This window comes from Dipodomys spectabilis, unplaced genomic scaffold, assembly GCF_019054845.1.
Source record: "Dipodomys spectabilis isolate Male_0828 unplaced genomic scaffold, ASM1905484v1 ptg000038l, whole genome shotgun sequence".
Taxonomy (NCBI): Eukaryota; Metazoa; Chordata; class Mammalia; order Rodentia; family Heteromyidae; genus Dipodomys; species Dipodomys spectabilis.
The window spans coordinates 756,170-773,843 of record NW_024870715.1 but is presented as its reverse complement, the minus strand read 5'-3'; the positions used below and the strand labels follow the sequence as shown (position 1 = coordinate 773,843).

Here is a 17,674-nt window from a genome sequence, read left to right as displayed (position 1 = left end):
ATGTAGCCTAAACTGGCCTTGAATTCATTATGTAGTCCAACGTGGCCTCAAACTCATGATCTTTCTGCCTTAGCCACTAATGTGCTGGGATTACAGGAGTTCACCACTGTACATGGTTTGTTCAACAACTTTAATGTAGTTATTAGCCACTTGTTATTTTTTATAAGAGAACTGTCTATTTAGATCAGTTCCTTATTTTAGAAAATCAACACAATTTTTAAAGTACATTTTAGGCTTCTAAAAATGAACGTATAAAGTACAAATTTCTCATAGCATATAAAGTACAAATTTTTCTTAGCATGCATCCTCCACACAGTTTCTCTTGTTATTTACATCTTATATTCATGTAGTACATTTGCTATAACTTACGAGCCAATGTTATATTTGCATTGTACATTCTATAGGTTTTGATAAATATAAAAGGACATGTTTACCAATATAGCATCACTCAGAGTAGTTGTACTGCCCCCCTGAATCCCTACCCTTTACCTATTCATGTCTCTCCCAAATCATTGATCTTTTGACTGTCTCCATAATTTGGCCCTTTCCTGTCATATGCTTAGAACCATATGGTATGTAACATTTTCAAATTAGCTTCTTTCATTTTCAAATGATAGCTCCTCATAAAAATATATAGAATGCATCATTTTTTATGTTTTGACAGCTTATTTATTTGTTTTTGCTGTTGAAAATTACATTGTATAGATGTACCACAATTTATCTACTCATCTATGAAAGGACATCTTGCTTGCTTCTAGTGTTGGCAATTATGAATAAGTGGTTCTAAACAATAGAGTGCAGGTTTTCCAACTCATTTACATAAATCAGTGCATATGCTGGGTTATATGGTTAAGTTTTGTAAGAAGCTGATAAATTGTCTTCCATCTCACCAGGTAGATGATTTGCAAAGCACTTCATATTCTGTGGGTTATGTTTTTAATTTCATGTTGATGTCCTTTGAAGCAAAACTTTTGTATTTTGAAGAAATTCAATTATTTTTTCTTTTGTTTGTATCTGGTAAGTATTGTTTAAAAAAGATTTTGCATTGCCCATAATCATTGTTTATTACTAAATGTTTTCAAAGAGTTTTATAGTTTGAATTCTCTGCCCATTTAAAATGATTTTTTTTTTTAAAAAAAGGAAGACTATTTCTTCCTTTATTTATAATGGTACTGTGGTTTGAACTCAGATCCTCATGCTTCCTATGCAAGCACTCTTGAAGCACACCCTTTTGCTCTAAAATGAATATTTATATGTATTTAGAAGTTCAAAGTTCATTATTTTTCATGGGGGTATCTTGTAGTCCTAACATCATTTGTTGGAAGACTATTCTCTCCCCATTGAATTGTCCTAACACTTTTGTTAATATACTTTGATCATAAGTCGGGTGTTGGTGGCTCACACCTATCAGGCAGCTGAGATCTGAGGATTGTATTTTGGAACCAGTTCAAGCAGACAAAATCTCAAGACACTTGTCACCACTTAACTATTAAAAAGTTGGAGCTGGAGCCATGCCTCAAGTGGTAGAGTGCCAGCTGTGAGTGAAAAAGCTGAGCGAGTGTGTACAGCTCCAAGTTAAAGGCCCAGTCAAAGCACACACACATACAAAAATTGACTATAAAGTGAGGGTTTATTTTCCACTCAGTTCTATTTCATTGAGGTAAAATTTGTGTCCTCATACCTATAACATATGATCTTACTATCTTATTGCAGTCCTGTAGGAAATAAGGAAGAGTGAGCCCTTCAACTTTGCTCCATTTTTCTCGATTGTTTTGCCTATTCAGGGTCCCTTGAATTTCCAGATGAATATTAAAATTGGCCTAGCTAATTCTGTAAATAACTAACTGTGGTTTTGATAGGGATTATATTAAGTTCATAGACTAATTGGGGAGTATTGTCATCTTAAGAGTATATCTTCTGAACTATAAGCATGAAATGTCTTTTCATTTACTTAGATCTCCTTTTTTTTTATTTCAACAAAGAGATTGTTGTTTTCAGAACTTCAAAATATTTATACCTAATTATTTCTCTGTTTTTAATGCTACTATAAATGAAAATTTTGATTAGAATGTGCTAATTGTGCAAGGCATTTCATTGTAATATTCCTATACATGCAAGTAATCTACTTTGATCAAATTCTCATCATTAGCCCCTTTTTAAGACAAAATTTAATGGGTTTCATTATATTATTATTTTTTTTTTTTTGAGTCCGGTCGTGGGGCCTGAACTCTGGGCCTGGGCACTGTCCCTCAGCTCTTCAGCTCAAGGCTAGCGCTCTACCACTTGAGCCACAGTGCCACATCTGACTTTTTTCTTTTTTGCTTATGTGGTGCTGAGGAATCGAACCCAGGGCCTCATGCATGCAAGGCAAGCGCTCTACCACTGAGCCACCTTCCCAGCCCTATTATTTTTATATACACATATGAAGTACATGGTTCGTATTTACCTGTCTTTACCCACTCTTTTCTTCTTTTCCCATCCTGCTAGTTCTCACCCTCAAGCAGCTCCATTTTATGCTCATGTCATTCATTATTTTTTAAGGTCTAGATTCTGTATATGAGGAAAAAACATGTGATATTTATCTTTCTCAGTATGGCTTATTTTGCTCAGTATGGTACTTTCCAAATTCATCAATTTTCCAGTGAATGCCATAATTTTATTCTTCTTTATGGCTTTTAATCCATTGTGTATATGTACTACATTGTCTTTCCAGTCATCAGTTGATGGCACCTACCCTGATTTCCATTATTTGGCTATGGCGAATAATGTTTTCCTCTATTGATTGCTTCTTTAGCTTTGCAGGATATTTTAAACTTATTGCAATCCCATTTATTAGTGTTCTTATTTCCTGAATACTGATTCATTCAGAAAATCCTGCCTATACCTAGAGCATGAAGCATTTCCCTTATGTTTTTCTCTAACAGTTTTAAAGTTTCTGACCTTTCAGTAAGACCTTTGATCGATTTTTTAGTTGATTTTTCTACATGATGATAGGGATATAGTTTTAGTCTTTTATGTTGATATCTTGATTTCCTAGTACCTTTTTTTAAAGAGGCTGCTTTATCCCAATATATGTTTTTGGCAACTTTCTTATGCAAGAATTAGATGGCAATACTCCCTGTGCTTATTTTTAGATCATCTGTTCTATTCCATTGCTCTATGTGTTTTTTTTTTTTTTGTAGTAATACCATACCAGTTTTATTATTGTGGTATAATTTGAAGTCTGTTATTGTGGTACCTTCAGAATTGCTCTTTCAGATCAGGATTACTTGGCTGTTGTGGAGTTTTTTTTGTGTGTTTCCACATGAATTTTAGGATTTTAAAAATATTTTTGAAAAGAGTATCTTGGAATTTGGTTGATGGTAGTAAAAAAGATCCTGCTGCCTAGAATATGGGAGGTCTTTCCATCTTGTAGTATCTTCTGCAATTTCTCTTGTTAGTGCTTTACAATTTTCATTATAGAGATCTTTAACACCTTTGGTCAAGTTTATGATTATGTATATATTTTGTTGAGAGTATTATAGATAGGATTGCTTTATTGAGTTCTCTTTTTTTTTTTAGCAAGTTAATTGTTATGTGTAGAAAATCTATACAGTTGTGGGGTAAAACCTTACTGAACTGGATGATTAACTCTAGCAATTTTTAATAGATTCTATCTTCCTGAGTACTGATATCACAGGCATGTGTAAAGAACCTAGATCTAGATAGATTTCTTTCTCCTTTGGTGGTTCCAAGGTTTGAGTTCAGGGCCTCATGTTTCTAAGCAGGAATTATACTGCTTGAGCCAGGCCTCCAGACAGGTATCACAATCCTCCTTACTTATACTTTCCACCATAGCTGGAATGATAGGTGTGTACCGTCCAGTCCAGCTTTTTCTATAGAGATGTGAGAAGTCTCATCAACTTTTTTCCAGAGCTGTCCTAGAGCCATGATTCTCTCCATATCAGCCTCCCAAGCAGCCAGGATTATGGGAATGTGCCATGGTACCATGCTTGGTCATCACTTTTTTTTTTGTTTTGTTTTTTGGGTCCGGTCGTGGTGCCTGAACTCTGGGCCTAGGCACTGTCCTTCAGCTCTTCAGCTCAAGGCTAGCGCTCAACCACTTGAGCCACAGATCCACTTCCGGCTTTTTTCTTTTTGCTTATGTGGTGCTGGGGAATCGAACCCAGGGCCTCATGCATGCAAGGCAAGCACTCTACCACTGAGCCACCTTCCCAGCCCCTTGGTCATCACTTTTATTCTTGTCTGCTATATCTGGCTAGATCATCCAGTACAATGTTTAGTGGACATTTTTGTCTTGCTGTTTGTCTTAGGAAACAACATTCTTTCATTATTAAGTGTAATGTACTAGTTCTGAAATTTTTGTAGATGCCTTTTGCTAGGAGTTCCTGGAGAGAAGAGAGATGGAAAGAAAGCAATGGAAAAAAATGACTTTGGTGAATCTCTCACTGAAGGGCCTATGCTTTGCCTTTTAGACCAATCCCCTAGAAAAACTTTAAAACCAATGACTGTCCAGGTTATGCAATAACTGAGCCAGCCTGTGCTATGTAGAACTAGGCTTCAAAACAGATGGTGACTTATTGTGTAGGAAAACAAAGTTGCATTTCTTCCCCAAATTATGAGCCAAGACTCAAAATCTATTTCTTATTAATCTCTAAATAGATTCATTTCAGGCCTTTTAAACTTATAAGTAACAATAGGCATATATAATGACAATTTCTTGTAGTGTATTCATTTTGGATGCTTTGCCTGGTTAAAGTTAATCAATCAAATGTTATAGTGAATAAATTTGAAAATGTTTAAACTTTTTTTGGAATTGACATAGATTTTTTTTTTTAGAAAGTCTCCTGTGGATATGAGGGTACTTTTAATTGATTTGGAGTCTGAGAATAATGTACTTATGGAAAAGAAAATTTCATTTTATTTTATTTTTTTAAATTTATTTTACTGTAAAGAGGATGTACAGAGGGGTTATAGTTACATGAGTGAGATAATGAGTACATTTCTTGTTACCCACTCCTTTTTGTTGTTCTCCCACTATCCCTTCCTTCCCCCACCTCTGAAGTTGTAAAGTTCATTTCTATCATAGTGTCTTGTGAATATTGTTGTTTCAATGGGTCATGCTTTGTCTATAAGATGGAGGGTACCAAAATCAAAGACAGAGATTGCCAGGGATAAGCCAATAGAAAAAGAAACATGAAATAAAATAAGAAGAAAGAACCACAGTACATTGGTTACAACAAGGAACAACCAAAAAAGAAAAAAAAAAGACCTGTTGTTTCCATGTCTTGGAGTTCATTTCAATTAGCATCATTTTGTATGGTCATATGTACACAGCTATTGAGCTATTAGGATTCTCTGCCAGGACTATCTTAAGCATATACTAATTATTACAAATGAAGGAAACTATAGAGAGGATATGCCTTTGGGTCTGGCTAACTTCATTTAGTATATACTTTTCCCAAGTCTTTCCATTTCTTTATGAAAGGGGAGATGCTATTTTTTCTGATAGAAGCATAAAATTCCATTGTGTGTATATATCACATTTTCTTGATCCATTCATCTGTTGAGGGGCATCTGGGTTGGTTCCATATTTTAGCTCCAGTAAATAATGCTGCAATGAACATAGTTGTGCTGGTAGCTTTAGTGTGGCCTAGCTTGTGATCATTTGGATAAGTACTCAGGAGCTCAAAAAATTAAACACACCCAATAGCAAATCCTCAAAGAAACCACCACCCCATTAATAAGTGGACTAAAGAATTAAAAAGAGACTTCTCTGGACAGGAACTAAGAATGACCAATAGACGCGTGAAGAAATGCTCAACATCTGGCCATAAAAGAAATGCAAATCAAAACCACATTGAGATTCCACCTCACCGCAGTTATAATGGCCATTATCAAGAAAACAAATAATAACAGATTCTGGCAGGGATGTGGCCAAAAGGTAATGCCACTACATGGATGATGGGAATGTAAGCTGTTCAACCACTCTGGAAAGCAGTATGGAGGTTCCTCAAAAGACTAAACATAGACCTCCTCTATGACCCAGCAATCCTACTCCTAGGCAATTTCATTTTAGATAGACATTAATTACATTTTACCATGGAAAGGCTTTTAGAAAGCTGACTGAAGATTTGAATCTTGAAAACTATTTTACACATTCAAGAGAACATTTATCATTTGTATATATTAAAATTATACTTTATTTTCTAGGACTGTTGTATAATCAGAAACAGCATTTCATGAAAAATGTGAATGTACATTATGCTTTTTCTAGCAAGATAATTACTACTCTTGCGTTTTATTTTTAAAGTTCATGTAAATTCTTGAATTTATTCACAGAATTTGAAAGAAATAATTAATCATTTTCCATCTTTTCAAAACTTTACACTGAGAAGCATACATGATCATATCCATTTGATGCTTCATTTCTCTTTTTTGAAAACATAATCACTGTAAATAATGGATTCTTCAAACCATTGGGTTTTAATCCTGGCTAAACATTACAGTAAAGTAGGTTGCTTTGAAAAAATAAAAACAGACAGGTCTTAGGTTCCACTTGAGGTGAATCTGATTCTGGAATTTTTTTAAAAGGTCTCCAGTAACTGCAATGTACAGCTTTGCTTTGAGATTATGCTTAAACAATTGCTAGAACCAATGAATTATGTGGTATATAAATTATTCCCCAATAAAATTGTTTAAACCAGCTATCACCAACATGTATCTATAACCTCACCAGAATAAAGTGTGAATGTTGGGTGTAAGACCAATTTATGCAGAACTTTCAGTGTTCAAATTGGAAAATACTGGAAAATTGGGAGGATTGATCATCCTAAATGTGCAGGAGATGGGCTTCTTGAATAGAACTCTTTTCCTCCTTGGTAAAAGTTATCTGAGGAGAAAAAAACTTCTTGCTCTTGCCCTTCTAAGAAACACCTATTTATCACTTCTTTTCCACTGCACATTCTACTCACTAGCATCTTGGCTTTTGGCTGAAATTACTCTCTTGGAGATGATTGGCAACTTCCAGTCATCAAATTCAGTGTGCTGTCCATGTCTTTTTTTCCTAATTTCTTTGTAATAACACCAGAACTTCTTTTCCTGAACAGGAAGCATGGCTTAAGTGGTAGAGCATTGGTTGTGAGAAAAAAAAACAACCCTGCTTTTCCTATTCACCATCTCTTCTTTTAGTTCCCTAGGTTTAGGAATTCTTAAAAAATTCTGTTCTTGGCTCTGTTCTCTTGCCTATACAGGCTTACTATTTAATATGGTTTTTTTTTTTTTAACATATATCCTATGTGGTCACAACTTATCATACCTGAGCATAGTGGAACACGCACTTGTAACCCAAGCTGTTAAGAGAGGAGAAGATAGGAGTATTGTGGTTGAAGTCAGTAAAATTTTGAGAACTTATTTACAAATAACAAACAAAAAGCCAAAGGGCTAGAGGTATGTGGGTCTTGTGGAAGAGCCTGGCAAGTACCATGCCTTGAATTAAAAACTTCAGTATTGCAAAGAAAATAACAAAACCAAAAAAATCTGTTATCATGACTAGAAGAGCCTTTTCTTCTCAGGAATTTCTGACCTGTCTGGGTAACAGGAGAGAGACAAAATTCTAGAAAACTTTACTTTTCACCTCATAAGTCCTGATGTTATAAGAGACTAGGACATAATATCAAATATCAAGCCAAAGTCACAGAAATGAACTTTGACAAGGGTATATATTTCCTGCATTTATAGATTGGAAATTCCACGAAGCACTCCCCTTTGTATCCTTATTATTTAGAAAAAAATTTTTTTTAGCAAATACTGATAAAAAATGAACAGTAATGTATCAGCAATAGAAATGCATTTTTCAGTAGCTTCTCACTTCAGTCTCTCATACCATATTAAATCATATGCCAAAATGGGTAAGAAGAGTGGCATGCAAAGAGATTGATTGTCCTGAGTGCTTTCCTGAGTTCTGTTAGTATTTTGCGACACAGACCATCCCCTCACCAACCCTGAAAAAGTTCCTGGATGGCTCTAGATACTTTAAAGATGAAGTTGTTGCCATTCCAATTTCCACCAAACCCCAACATTCCATAAATTAATACAATATACTTTAACCACATTTCTGTTCCAAACGACATATACCATGATCTGTGTGCAAGGAAATGCTGTGTCTGTAAGGAGTCTAGAAGAAAGGGAGTAAAAAGGGAAGACGTTTATATCATGTCTTTACATCTGCCTGTACAGATCATCAGACAGAAACATTACTACCTCTTAACAAATACTTCCTGTGGGGATAGTCAATACATGAGGCCATTGTAAACCTCAGGATTGTTTACCTGTCTCCTAGATCTGGTTCTGTGATCAATAAACATGAATAAGATTATGTTCTAGCTTCCAACATAGATTTTGAGCAGGCATTAAAAGTGTGAACTCTAAAAAAATGTGAACTTGATAGTTGAAATTGATAGTTGTGTCTCATTTTAAATGATGTTACATGAATCTGTGGATTTAACATGTATTAGTTGTGCCAAACTCAGCCATCTCTGGGTACACTGACAAAATAGGACTTTTTTTTGGATCTGTAGAACTAGAAGAATGTAGTGGCTCCACCAAGGAGGTAGTACTCTGTGAACAGTGGCTTCTTTTAAGGTGCGTGGCTTTCCTATTTTTATTTTTTAGATACTTATTCATATCTCCAGGTCTAACTTTTCTGGTTGGTATTATTGAGGTTTGAACTTAGGACTTTATATACTTGCTAAGCAGGTGCTCTTTTTCTTCAGCCACACCTCCAGTCCATTTTGAGGGGGGGGAGGGGTCTGGTTATTTTTGAGATAAGGTCTTGGATTTCTTTCCCCAATCTCTTTGGGTTAGACTGGACTGCCATCTTCTATGTATGTTTCCCCTATGGCTGAGATGATAGAGGTGAACCACTGCATCCAGCAATTGATTGAGGTAATATTTTATGAAGTTTTTTTTTCATATGTTAGACTTGAACCATGGTCTTCCCCAATGTTGCCCCTTCCCCACACCTAGGATCATAGGCATGCTTCTAACTCTAACTTATTGAGTTTCAGTCACCTAGGTATCTCCAGAGATATATCCCAGATCCATCTAGAACTCATTTTCTTTTTAAAAATATTATTATTAAGTAATTGTACAAAGGGGTTACAACTCTGTATGTCAGGTTATGGGTGTAATGTTCCTTGGTAAATGTCACCCTTCCTTTGCTCTCCTCCATTTCCTCCTTCCCACCACTATGCTCGTTATATATCAACTTTTACATAACGTACATTGAATATAATGACCGCATTTGTTCACGTTCTCCTTCCATTCATGTACCCACCTTTGCCCACCCTCCAAATATATTTTCAAACTCATTTCTAACTTAGTCACCTTAAACTTGAGTCCTATATTCTCTTTTAGTTCTTCATAGGCCCACTAGCATTTTAATTTTTATTGTAAAGACACTGTACAGAGGGGTTACAGTTACATGAGTAAGGTAATGAGTACATTTCCTATTCAGCATTGTTACCCCCTCCTTTGTTTTTCCCCTACCATCCCTTCCCTACCCCCCTACCCAACTCCTCCCTCCCTTCCCCCTCCTCCCCCCAACTTGTAAAGTTCTTGTATGTCTCATTGGAATTAGCATTACAGGCATGAGCTACTGGTGCTTTTTTTGTGCCCTGCATTTTATGTTTGTCCTTTCAGTTCCTCTTTCCCTGAACCTCACAGGAATGGGTGCATCAGCGATTCCCATGGTAAGTGTGGAGCAGACAGGTCACAAGGAATGAAGGGAGGAGCTTAGAGTACTTACTTCCCCAATCCCTCTTACTGTGTTTCAAATGAAGCTCATTTCCCCCCCTATGATTGGCTCTTTTACATTGTTGGTAACTGCTTTTTTGTTGGTGGTGGGGCTTGAACTCTGGGCCTGGGTGCTGTCCCTTAGCGCTTCAGTTCAAGGCTAGCGCTCTACCACTTGAGCCATAGCACCCACTTGCGGCCTTTTCTGTTTATGTGGTGTTAAGGAATTGAACCCAGGGCCTCATGCATGCGAGGCAAGCACTCTACCACTGAGCCACCTTCCTAGCCCAAAGATTGTCCCTTCTCTAATGTGTGTTTAGAACAATTTTTATGTCACTTAAATATCTTTCATATATTATTCTTTTTAAAGTTTAAGTAGTTGTACAAAGGAGTCGCCAGTTAATAAGGCAGTTTATGAATACAATGCGTTTTGATCAGTAACCCTTTAAAAATTCTCACTCATTCCTCCCAACTTGCTCCTTCCCTCACTTTTCTTAATTTTGTAGGATATACATGAACTTGATTGTATTCTCCCTCTACTTCAATTAGCAGAGTTTTAAATCTATGGCACAGTTTCTAACCTCTACTCAGCTGATATTTCACTATGCATGGGTAGTTATAGTAGTTAGATGATCAGAAGACTAATTTTAACTGTCTGGTACTGTTCAATGTATAGATGATACAAATCATCAGTATGATATAGCTCTTAAATATCACCAAGTCTTATATGAGAGAAGACACAACTAAAAAAATGCCAAAAGGCAATATGTAATCAAGTTCCAAACTGGAAAGAATTAAGGATGAAGTGTTACAGATGAACATAGAAATAATATTTTAATACATTTGAAATAAACAAGGCTGTGTTATAGCAGTACTAAATTGTGCTTGAAAGCATATCATGAGAGGCTTGATAGAATCTAGCTTTGCTAACTTAAATGCATAATACAAGAGTTAACAAATGATACTTTAAATTCATATTGGATAAAAAATGTTAAGGCTGTTAAAGAAGGTAAAGATTAGCAATTGATGTGATGATCAAAGAAATCTTTTTGGGAAGAGAAGGATTTGCATCAGAATGTCAATGACTGCTGGAATTAGGAAGGGCAAAATGATGACAAACTATTACAACCAGGACATGAACAATATTTTAATGAAAATTTGAATACTTTATAAGTTAAAATGTAATTTCAGTGAAATTCTAATGAAGATCATTAAATATGTTTAAGAATTTCTGGAATAAATTGCTTTTAATGAAAGCAAATAAACAAATTTATACGGGAAGCTTAGATATATAAATTAAGTATATACTCTTTTTTTTTTTTTTTTGGTCGGTCGTGGGGCTTGAACTCTGGGCCTGGGCGCTGTCCCTCAGCTCTTCACTTGAGCTACAGCGCCACTTCTTAAATTAAGTAATGACATAGGAATCTAGATTTTCCTTCTGCAGAGGTGGTGCTATTTCCCTCTGGAGCTTCTCTGATAGTAGCTGATCCTAATACAATACTGTTTTCTCAGTAATTCACAGTTATCCTGAATAAGTGTCAAGAGACCTGATTGCTTTTAACTATTTTCTCTAAATCAATCATCTAACTCCTCTGATTCATTCTTTATCCAAAAATGGGACTACTGTGAACTGCCTTGCCAACAGCTGGTGTGAACCTGAATCTAAACTATTTTTTATATGATAATGATACGTCATGAAGTTGGAAAAAAAGAAGGAAAGGAATTGTAGCAATTATGGCTCAATGGAGATTCAATGCAGATATTTTTAGAAATAAATTATACAGTGTTCTCTGCAGCATTGATCTGGGTGATTGTCTGTGATTCTAATAGGCATGATTGTATCTTTCCTGGGGTGAAGATAACTATGTGATATGATGTCAGCTAGGCAATATGATTAATTGAATGGTTCATATGTATGGAATCATCTTTCATCAACAGGTTTTTAATTATGCATTTTTCTGTTATTTAGAGCATTACTGGAACATTCTTATCTGGATTTTTTTGATTGATACAGTAAGTATAAAAATTGATTATTGCTTGATACTTGCATCTAGATTAATTACATTATTGAAGAATGATGCTAGACTACTAATGGAGACAGAGACTGGAGTGGCAACTCTGTTGTCTTACATAAGCAATGAAGCCTATTTTGTAATTTAAAAATAGCATAGAGCTGGCTGCCAGTGGCTCACACCTATAATCCTAGCTACTAAGGAGGCTGCTGAGATCTGAGGATCATAGTTCAAAGGCAGACCAGGCAGGAAAGTCTGTGAGACTCTGATCTCCAATCTTGAATTAACTACCAGAAAATTGGTGGTGTTCTCCTTGAGCTGAAGAGCTCTGGGACAGTGCCCAGGCCCAGAGTGCAAGCCTCTTAACTGACAAAAAAAAAAAAAAAAAAAGCATAATAAGAACTACAGTACTCTAATTTTTCCTTTTATTTAGAAACGTTTACAATAGTGGATTGTTACTATTCTTTTCTGGCTTATAAATATGAAATTAAGGATTTGATAAATATTATAACATAAGTGAATTATTGGCATTCAAATAATTGCTTTTAATAACTCCTAGCAAAGGTTTAAACTTTGAGAAGGATTTTCTTAGCAAAATGTTATTTTTTCCCATAAAACATAAAAAGTAATTGTCTATAAGAAACTATTCCTTGTCTATATGATCTTATTAAAATGTGGGTTACTGATATAAGTTATTTTTTGCTGATGAGCAAATCACTGCACATTTGGTGGTTTAAAAACATATATTTAGGGCTGGGAAGGTGGCTCAGTGGTAGAGTGCTTGCCTTGCATGCATGAGGCCCTGGGTTCAATTCCTCAGCACCACATAAGCAGAAAAAGCTGGAAGTGGTGCTGTGGCTTCAGTGGTAGAATGCTAGCCTTGAGCTGAAGAGCTGAGGGACAGCGACCAAGTCCAGAGTTCAGGCCCCATGACCGGCAAAAAAAAAAAAACAAAAGCATATATTTATTATCACACTATTTCTGGGGGCCAGGGACCTGGGTACAACTTCAAAATCTTTTGCTTCATTATCGCTCACAGGCTTCCATCAAGTGGTCAGGCAGAGCTGGAGTTTCACTTAAAATCTCAACTAAAAAGAATTCAATTCCAACCTTACATGGTTAGTGACAGATCCTTGCAGACTGTTAGATTGAGGGCCTCAGTTTTTTGTTTTTTTTTTGCTATGAACTATTCCTTGTCACCTGGGGTTTTCCACAGGTCTGTTTGCAAAATGGAAACTTGTGTCAGGAAAGTTGGCTGATGATCTAACAAGACAGAAGTTGTAGTCCTATATGTACAGTAATCCCCCAAAGGTCCCCTGTTACCTTTGTTTTATTCCATTGTTTTGAAGCAAGTTACAGGCCCTACTCACTCTCAGGGGGAGGAATTATAAAGGTACAAATATAGGGCTGTTTTAAAGTCTGTGTGACATAAATGCTTGACATATGGCATAGTCAAGGAAAGAAAAATCTTAACTCAGGGCTGTGGATGTGGCTCAGTGATAGAGTGCTTGCCTAGTATGCTGATGGTCCTGAGTTTGTTCTCCAGCATCACAAAGCAAAGCAACAAAATTCCTAACATATTAGGAGGATTTTGAGTTTAAGTTCTGACTGTGATGCATAGTGCAATCCTGTCTCAACAAACGAAACAACAAGAGGAACAAAAACGAAAACAAAAAGCTCTAGATGCTCAATAACAAATCATTCCATTAACTTAGAAAATAACAAGGAAAGCAATACCAAAAGAAGGTTTTGAAGTAAGGACATTAGGAAACAGGATTTAGGTCTATTCTAGCAGCTGATTTTAAGAATGTGAATTTTTGATACCTCCACCATTTCATGGCAAATGTTTGCAATGATTGAAGTTTGGAGGTTTGAATTATGCCCAGAGGTTCAAGGGGTTATAGAAACCTGTTTCTTAGGGGCTGGGAAGTTGGCTCAGTGGTAGAGTGCTTGCCTTGCATGCCTAAGGCCCTGGGTTCGATTCCTCAGCACCACATAAGAAAAAAGCCGGAAGTGGCACTGTGGCTCAAGTGGTAGAGCACTAGCGTTGAGCTGAAGAGCTGAGGGACAGCGCCCAGGCCCAGAGTTCAGGCCCCACAACTGGACCAAAAAAAAAAAAAAAAAAAGAAACCTGTTTCATAGATATTTCAATTCTGCTTATATATTCTTTTATTGTCTATCTGTTTCATATCTCCTGTTTTACCTCAACTCATCCCTATTCCTTCACACCCTTCAATAACCCATAAAAATACTTTTTCTGTCTTCTTTGGAACCTTGATGAGCTATATGAACCTTTTCCTGAATGGAAAATTTTAAGGTCCTCAAATAAATTTACTTTAATTTTTCCTGAGTTTGGATTGATCAAAATTGATATAATAAAGTCATCAATATAATAAAGTTTCTGCCTTTCATTAACTGACAAGACTCTATTGGGTATCTAAAAGAATTGGCAGGAATAACCAGCTATGAAATGACTTAGAACAATGAAACTACTTAGAGCAGATACTTTTGATGCAAAACCTTATTCATCTGTTTTAAGAATAAGAAAAACTAGAAAAGCATAAAACAGGAGCGATAAGTAGTTGTGATTTCAGTAGCATTTTGATTGTCAAAGTATGGTTGGTAAATGGATTGGCATATGATTGAAAGTAGGCTTATTAGTTAATATCATTACTGCTCAAGAAAATCCCATTTGCAGAAGGTAATTTGTTTAAGCTACTGAAGAAGAAGTTGTGGGCAACGAACAAAAATCCCACCTGTCATGGTGGTTCATAAAAATTGCAGCACTTAAAGGATCAACACAGCTGTGTGGAAGGTAGAAAACAAAAAAAGTTGTACTCTTTGTGTGTATGTGGTGAAGAAGATTGGACGCAGGGTCTCAGGTATGCTAGGCAAATAGTCTGCCACTGAACTATGTCTCCAGCCCCAGAGTTCATTCTGTAAATTTGCCAGTCTATCCTAGATTATTATTATAGTCCTTATTGTTTCTATTTGTAATGTCTAAATCAAAATATAGAATGCACTTTGAAAGATTATAGTAAGTTTATCATTTATATAAATAGATTAAATAAATTTTGGATCTGCTAAGTTTATATATATATGATGTTTAATATTTTTATGTATGATTAACACATATCATTATGTATGTAATAATATTTTTATGTATGATCAGCTCTTCACTAGGAAGGGATAATAAATGGCTTAACAAGATTTGGTACTAGATCACCAAGTAGAATACAATATTGTCTAAGTCACATTATAAGTCGCCCTCACATTCTGGCAGCAGTGTAAAATGGACAAAAATACGTTATCTTCCTGCCTGCAGAAAATAGAACTTCACATTTGCCCAGTGAAGGTATGGTATCTTGATGAGGCTCTGCTGTGTCATCATCCTTGGTATGTCCTCTAAGATACAAACATGAAACTTCTCCCCTGAATAGATAATGAAGTCAGATTTTAGGAAAGCCTAGTAGAAACGATGTGGTAAGGTCATCTCAAAGACAGAATTGAAGAGTAGGAAGGGCTTAGCTGAAAGAATATGTGTTCAGTAGTAGAGAATAATGGAACACAGGAATTTGAGGCTTTGTGTGACAAATAGTTCTGAATTCTGATGGTGTGGGCTTCTGCTTCAGTACAGGATCATCCTCCAGGCTTTTAACACAATAATGTAACACTACTGAGCTATAAAGGGAAGGCTGTGGCCCTGGTCCAAGGATTCAGTTTATTGTATAAATAATAAATTCAAATGTCAAATCACCCATCCAGCTTCAGATACTGGCATTTAGAAACATCATGTCACATTCTAGATGTGGGTTTTTAGTCATTTGTATATTTTCTAAAATGTATTCAGCATAATAATACATACTTTTGTTTTGGGGCAGTTCTGCAGATTGAACTCAGGTTCTTTGTACCATTTGAGCCACACTTCTATTGCTTTTAGTTATTTTCCACTTTTTTTTTCACCTGTGTTGGTATTAAAGCAAGATCCTTTCATCTCCACCTCCCAAGAACCTGGATGGTACCAGACTATGGTACCATTTTTTTTGATACAGAAAAAAATTGTGGGCAGGAGGTGGGGGTGGGGTGTTGCTGGTGGCTCATACTTTTAATCCTAGATACTCAGGAGGCTGAGATTTGAGGATCAAGATTCAAAGACAGCCTAGGCAGGAAAGTCTGTGAGACTCTTATCTGCAATTAACTGCCAGAAAACCGGAAGTTGTGCTATGGCTCAAAGTGGTAGAGCGCTAGTCTTGACCAAAAAGTTCTCAGGGAGAGTGCCCAAAGCCCACGTTCAAGCCCCATGACAGACAAACAAAAAGATTGCTCCTTTATCTCTGAGTTGTCAAAGTTAGAATACTTTAGGAGAATGGGACAATTCTGGCAAAAACAATAGTTTTTAAGACCTAAATTATGATATAAAAACACATTTTCTTATTTTAAGATTACATTTCACTAAAGCAGTAGAGAAATCTAAACTTGTTTTGTATACATAGGGGTATATTTATCTCATATAACAAATTCAAATGTCTGGACAAACTTAATACAATAGATCCATATTGTCATATTTTTTGGGCAAAAAGTTAATTCTCTTTGTCTCATCATCTTGGCAATCGTATTCCCAGGTCCCCCTCCCCCCTCACAGCGCAAGATGGTGCTGCACCTGCAGGCATCAAGATGATAGGATAAATTAGTCCATAACCTCCAAAGAACCTGAATTAAGATTAATTTTTTCACCACTTTTACAGAACTTTATAGAGTAATAGAGCTGGGTGACAGTGGCTTACCTCTAGCTACTCATGAGGCTGATATCCGAGGATTAGAGTTCAAAGCCAGCCTGGGCAGGGAACTCTGTGAAACCCTTGTCTCCAATTAACCACCAAAAAGCTGGAAGTGGAGCTGTGGTTCAAGTGGTAGAGCGCTAGCCTACCAGTTGAGTGAAAAAAAAGTTCAGGCACAGTACTGTGGTTCTGAATTCAGGCCAGGCACACACACACACACACACACACACACACACACACACACACACACACACACACACACACACAAACTAGTCAAATAATCAGGACTCTTTTGGATATTCAGTGTAACATCAAGTCTCTAAAACTTTCCCCGAGGCCCGGTTTTGTTACTAATAACAAGAGGAGGCTCAGTGGTAGCGGGTTTGCCTTGGCGTGTCCCCATCACCGCTAAAATGAACCAAAACAAAAACGTACAATCGATCTTTCTTCTCTGGGACTCCCTGTAAGCATAAAACGAGATGCTCCAAGTGAAAAGATCTGAGCATGTTGCCACAGGCTGGAGACTTGGGGGAGATGCCGGACCGCGACAGATTGGGTTCCTGGGCGGAATAAACCCAGACAAGGCCGGTCGCTAAGGGAAGGAAGCCGTGGGTTGCCTTGTGACGTCATTACCTCGCGCCCGCGACGCGTCGTTTCCCGGCAGGGCTTGAGGTCGAACTCAGCGCCATGAGGCCTCGGCGGCACTTGCTGCTCTTGCGTGGGATGTTGCTTTGGGGTGATAGTGGAGCCGCTGTCCCGCCTGGGAGAAGCGGAATCTGGGCAGCTCGGCGCCAGGTCCGTGGTGCTGCCGAGCAGGAGGAGGGGCGGGGCGGTGTGGTGGGAAGGCCCGGCTGCAGGTCTCTTGGCCTTGGCCTCAGGCCCGGGACTGAGTCCCTCGTGGGCCCGCGCCCACGCCGAGTCTCGAGTGGCCGCGTGTGCTGCCCTTTCTCGCTTTTCTGTGTGGGGCTGGCGGGCTCGAACATGGATGTGTGTAGCTTGCACGTAGCTTTCTTGGTAGTATATTTTGTAATGTAGGCAATAAAGAGGAGGAAAACTCGTGGAGTACTGAAAACAACTTACTTTCCATGT

At 37.2% G+C, this 17,674-nt stretch overlaps 1 protein-coding gene across 3 annotated transcripts in view; it reads left to right on the top strand.

The window, feature by feature from the left end:
• The first annotated feature begins 17,252 nt into the window (after window positions 1-17,252).
• The window catches only part of Nubpl (nucleotide binding protein like), a 215,838-nt gene continuing 215,416 nt past the window's right edge, over window positions 17,253-17,674 (top strand). For 2 of the 3 annotated variants that reach the window (XM_042677408.1, XM_042677407.1), the window contains exon 1: window positions 17,253-17,380. In XM_042677408.1, coding sequence (XP_042533342.1) covers window positions 17,273-17,380 — 108 coding nt within the window. In that variant the 5' untranslated portion in view covers window positions 17,253-17,272. The remainder of the gene's footprint in view (window positions 17,381-17,674) is intronic. The other variant, XM_042677409.1, reaches the window with a different exon arrangement.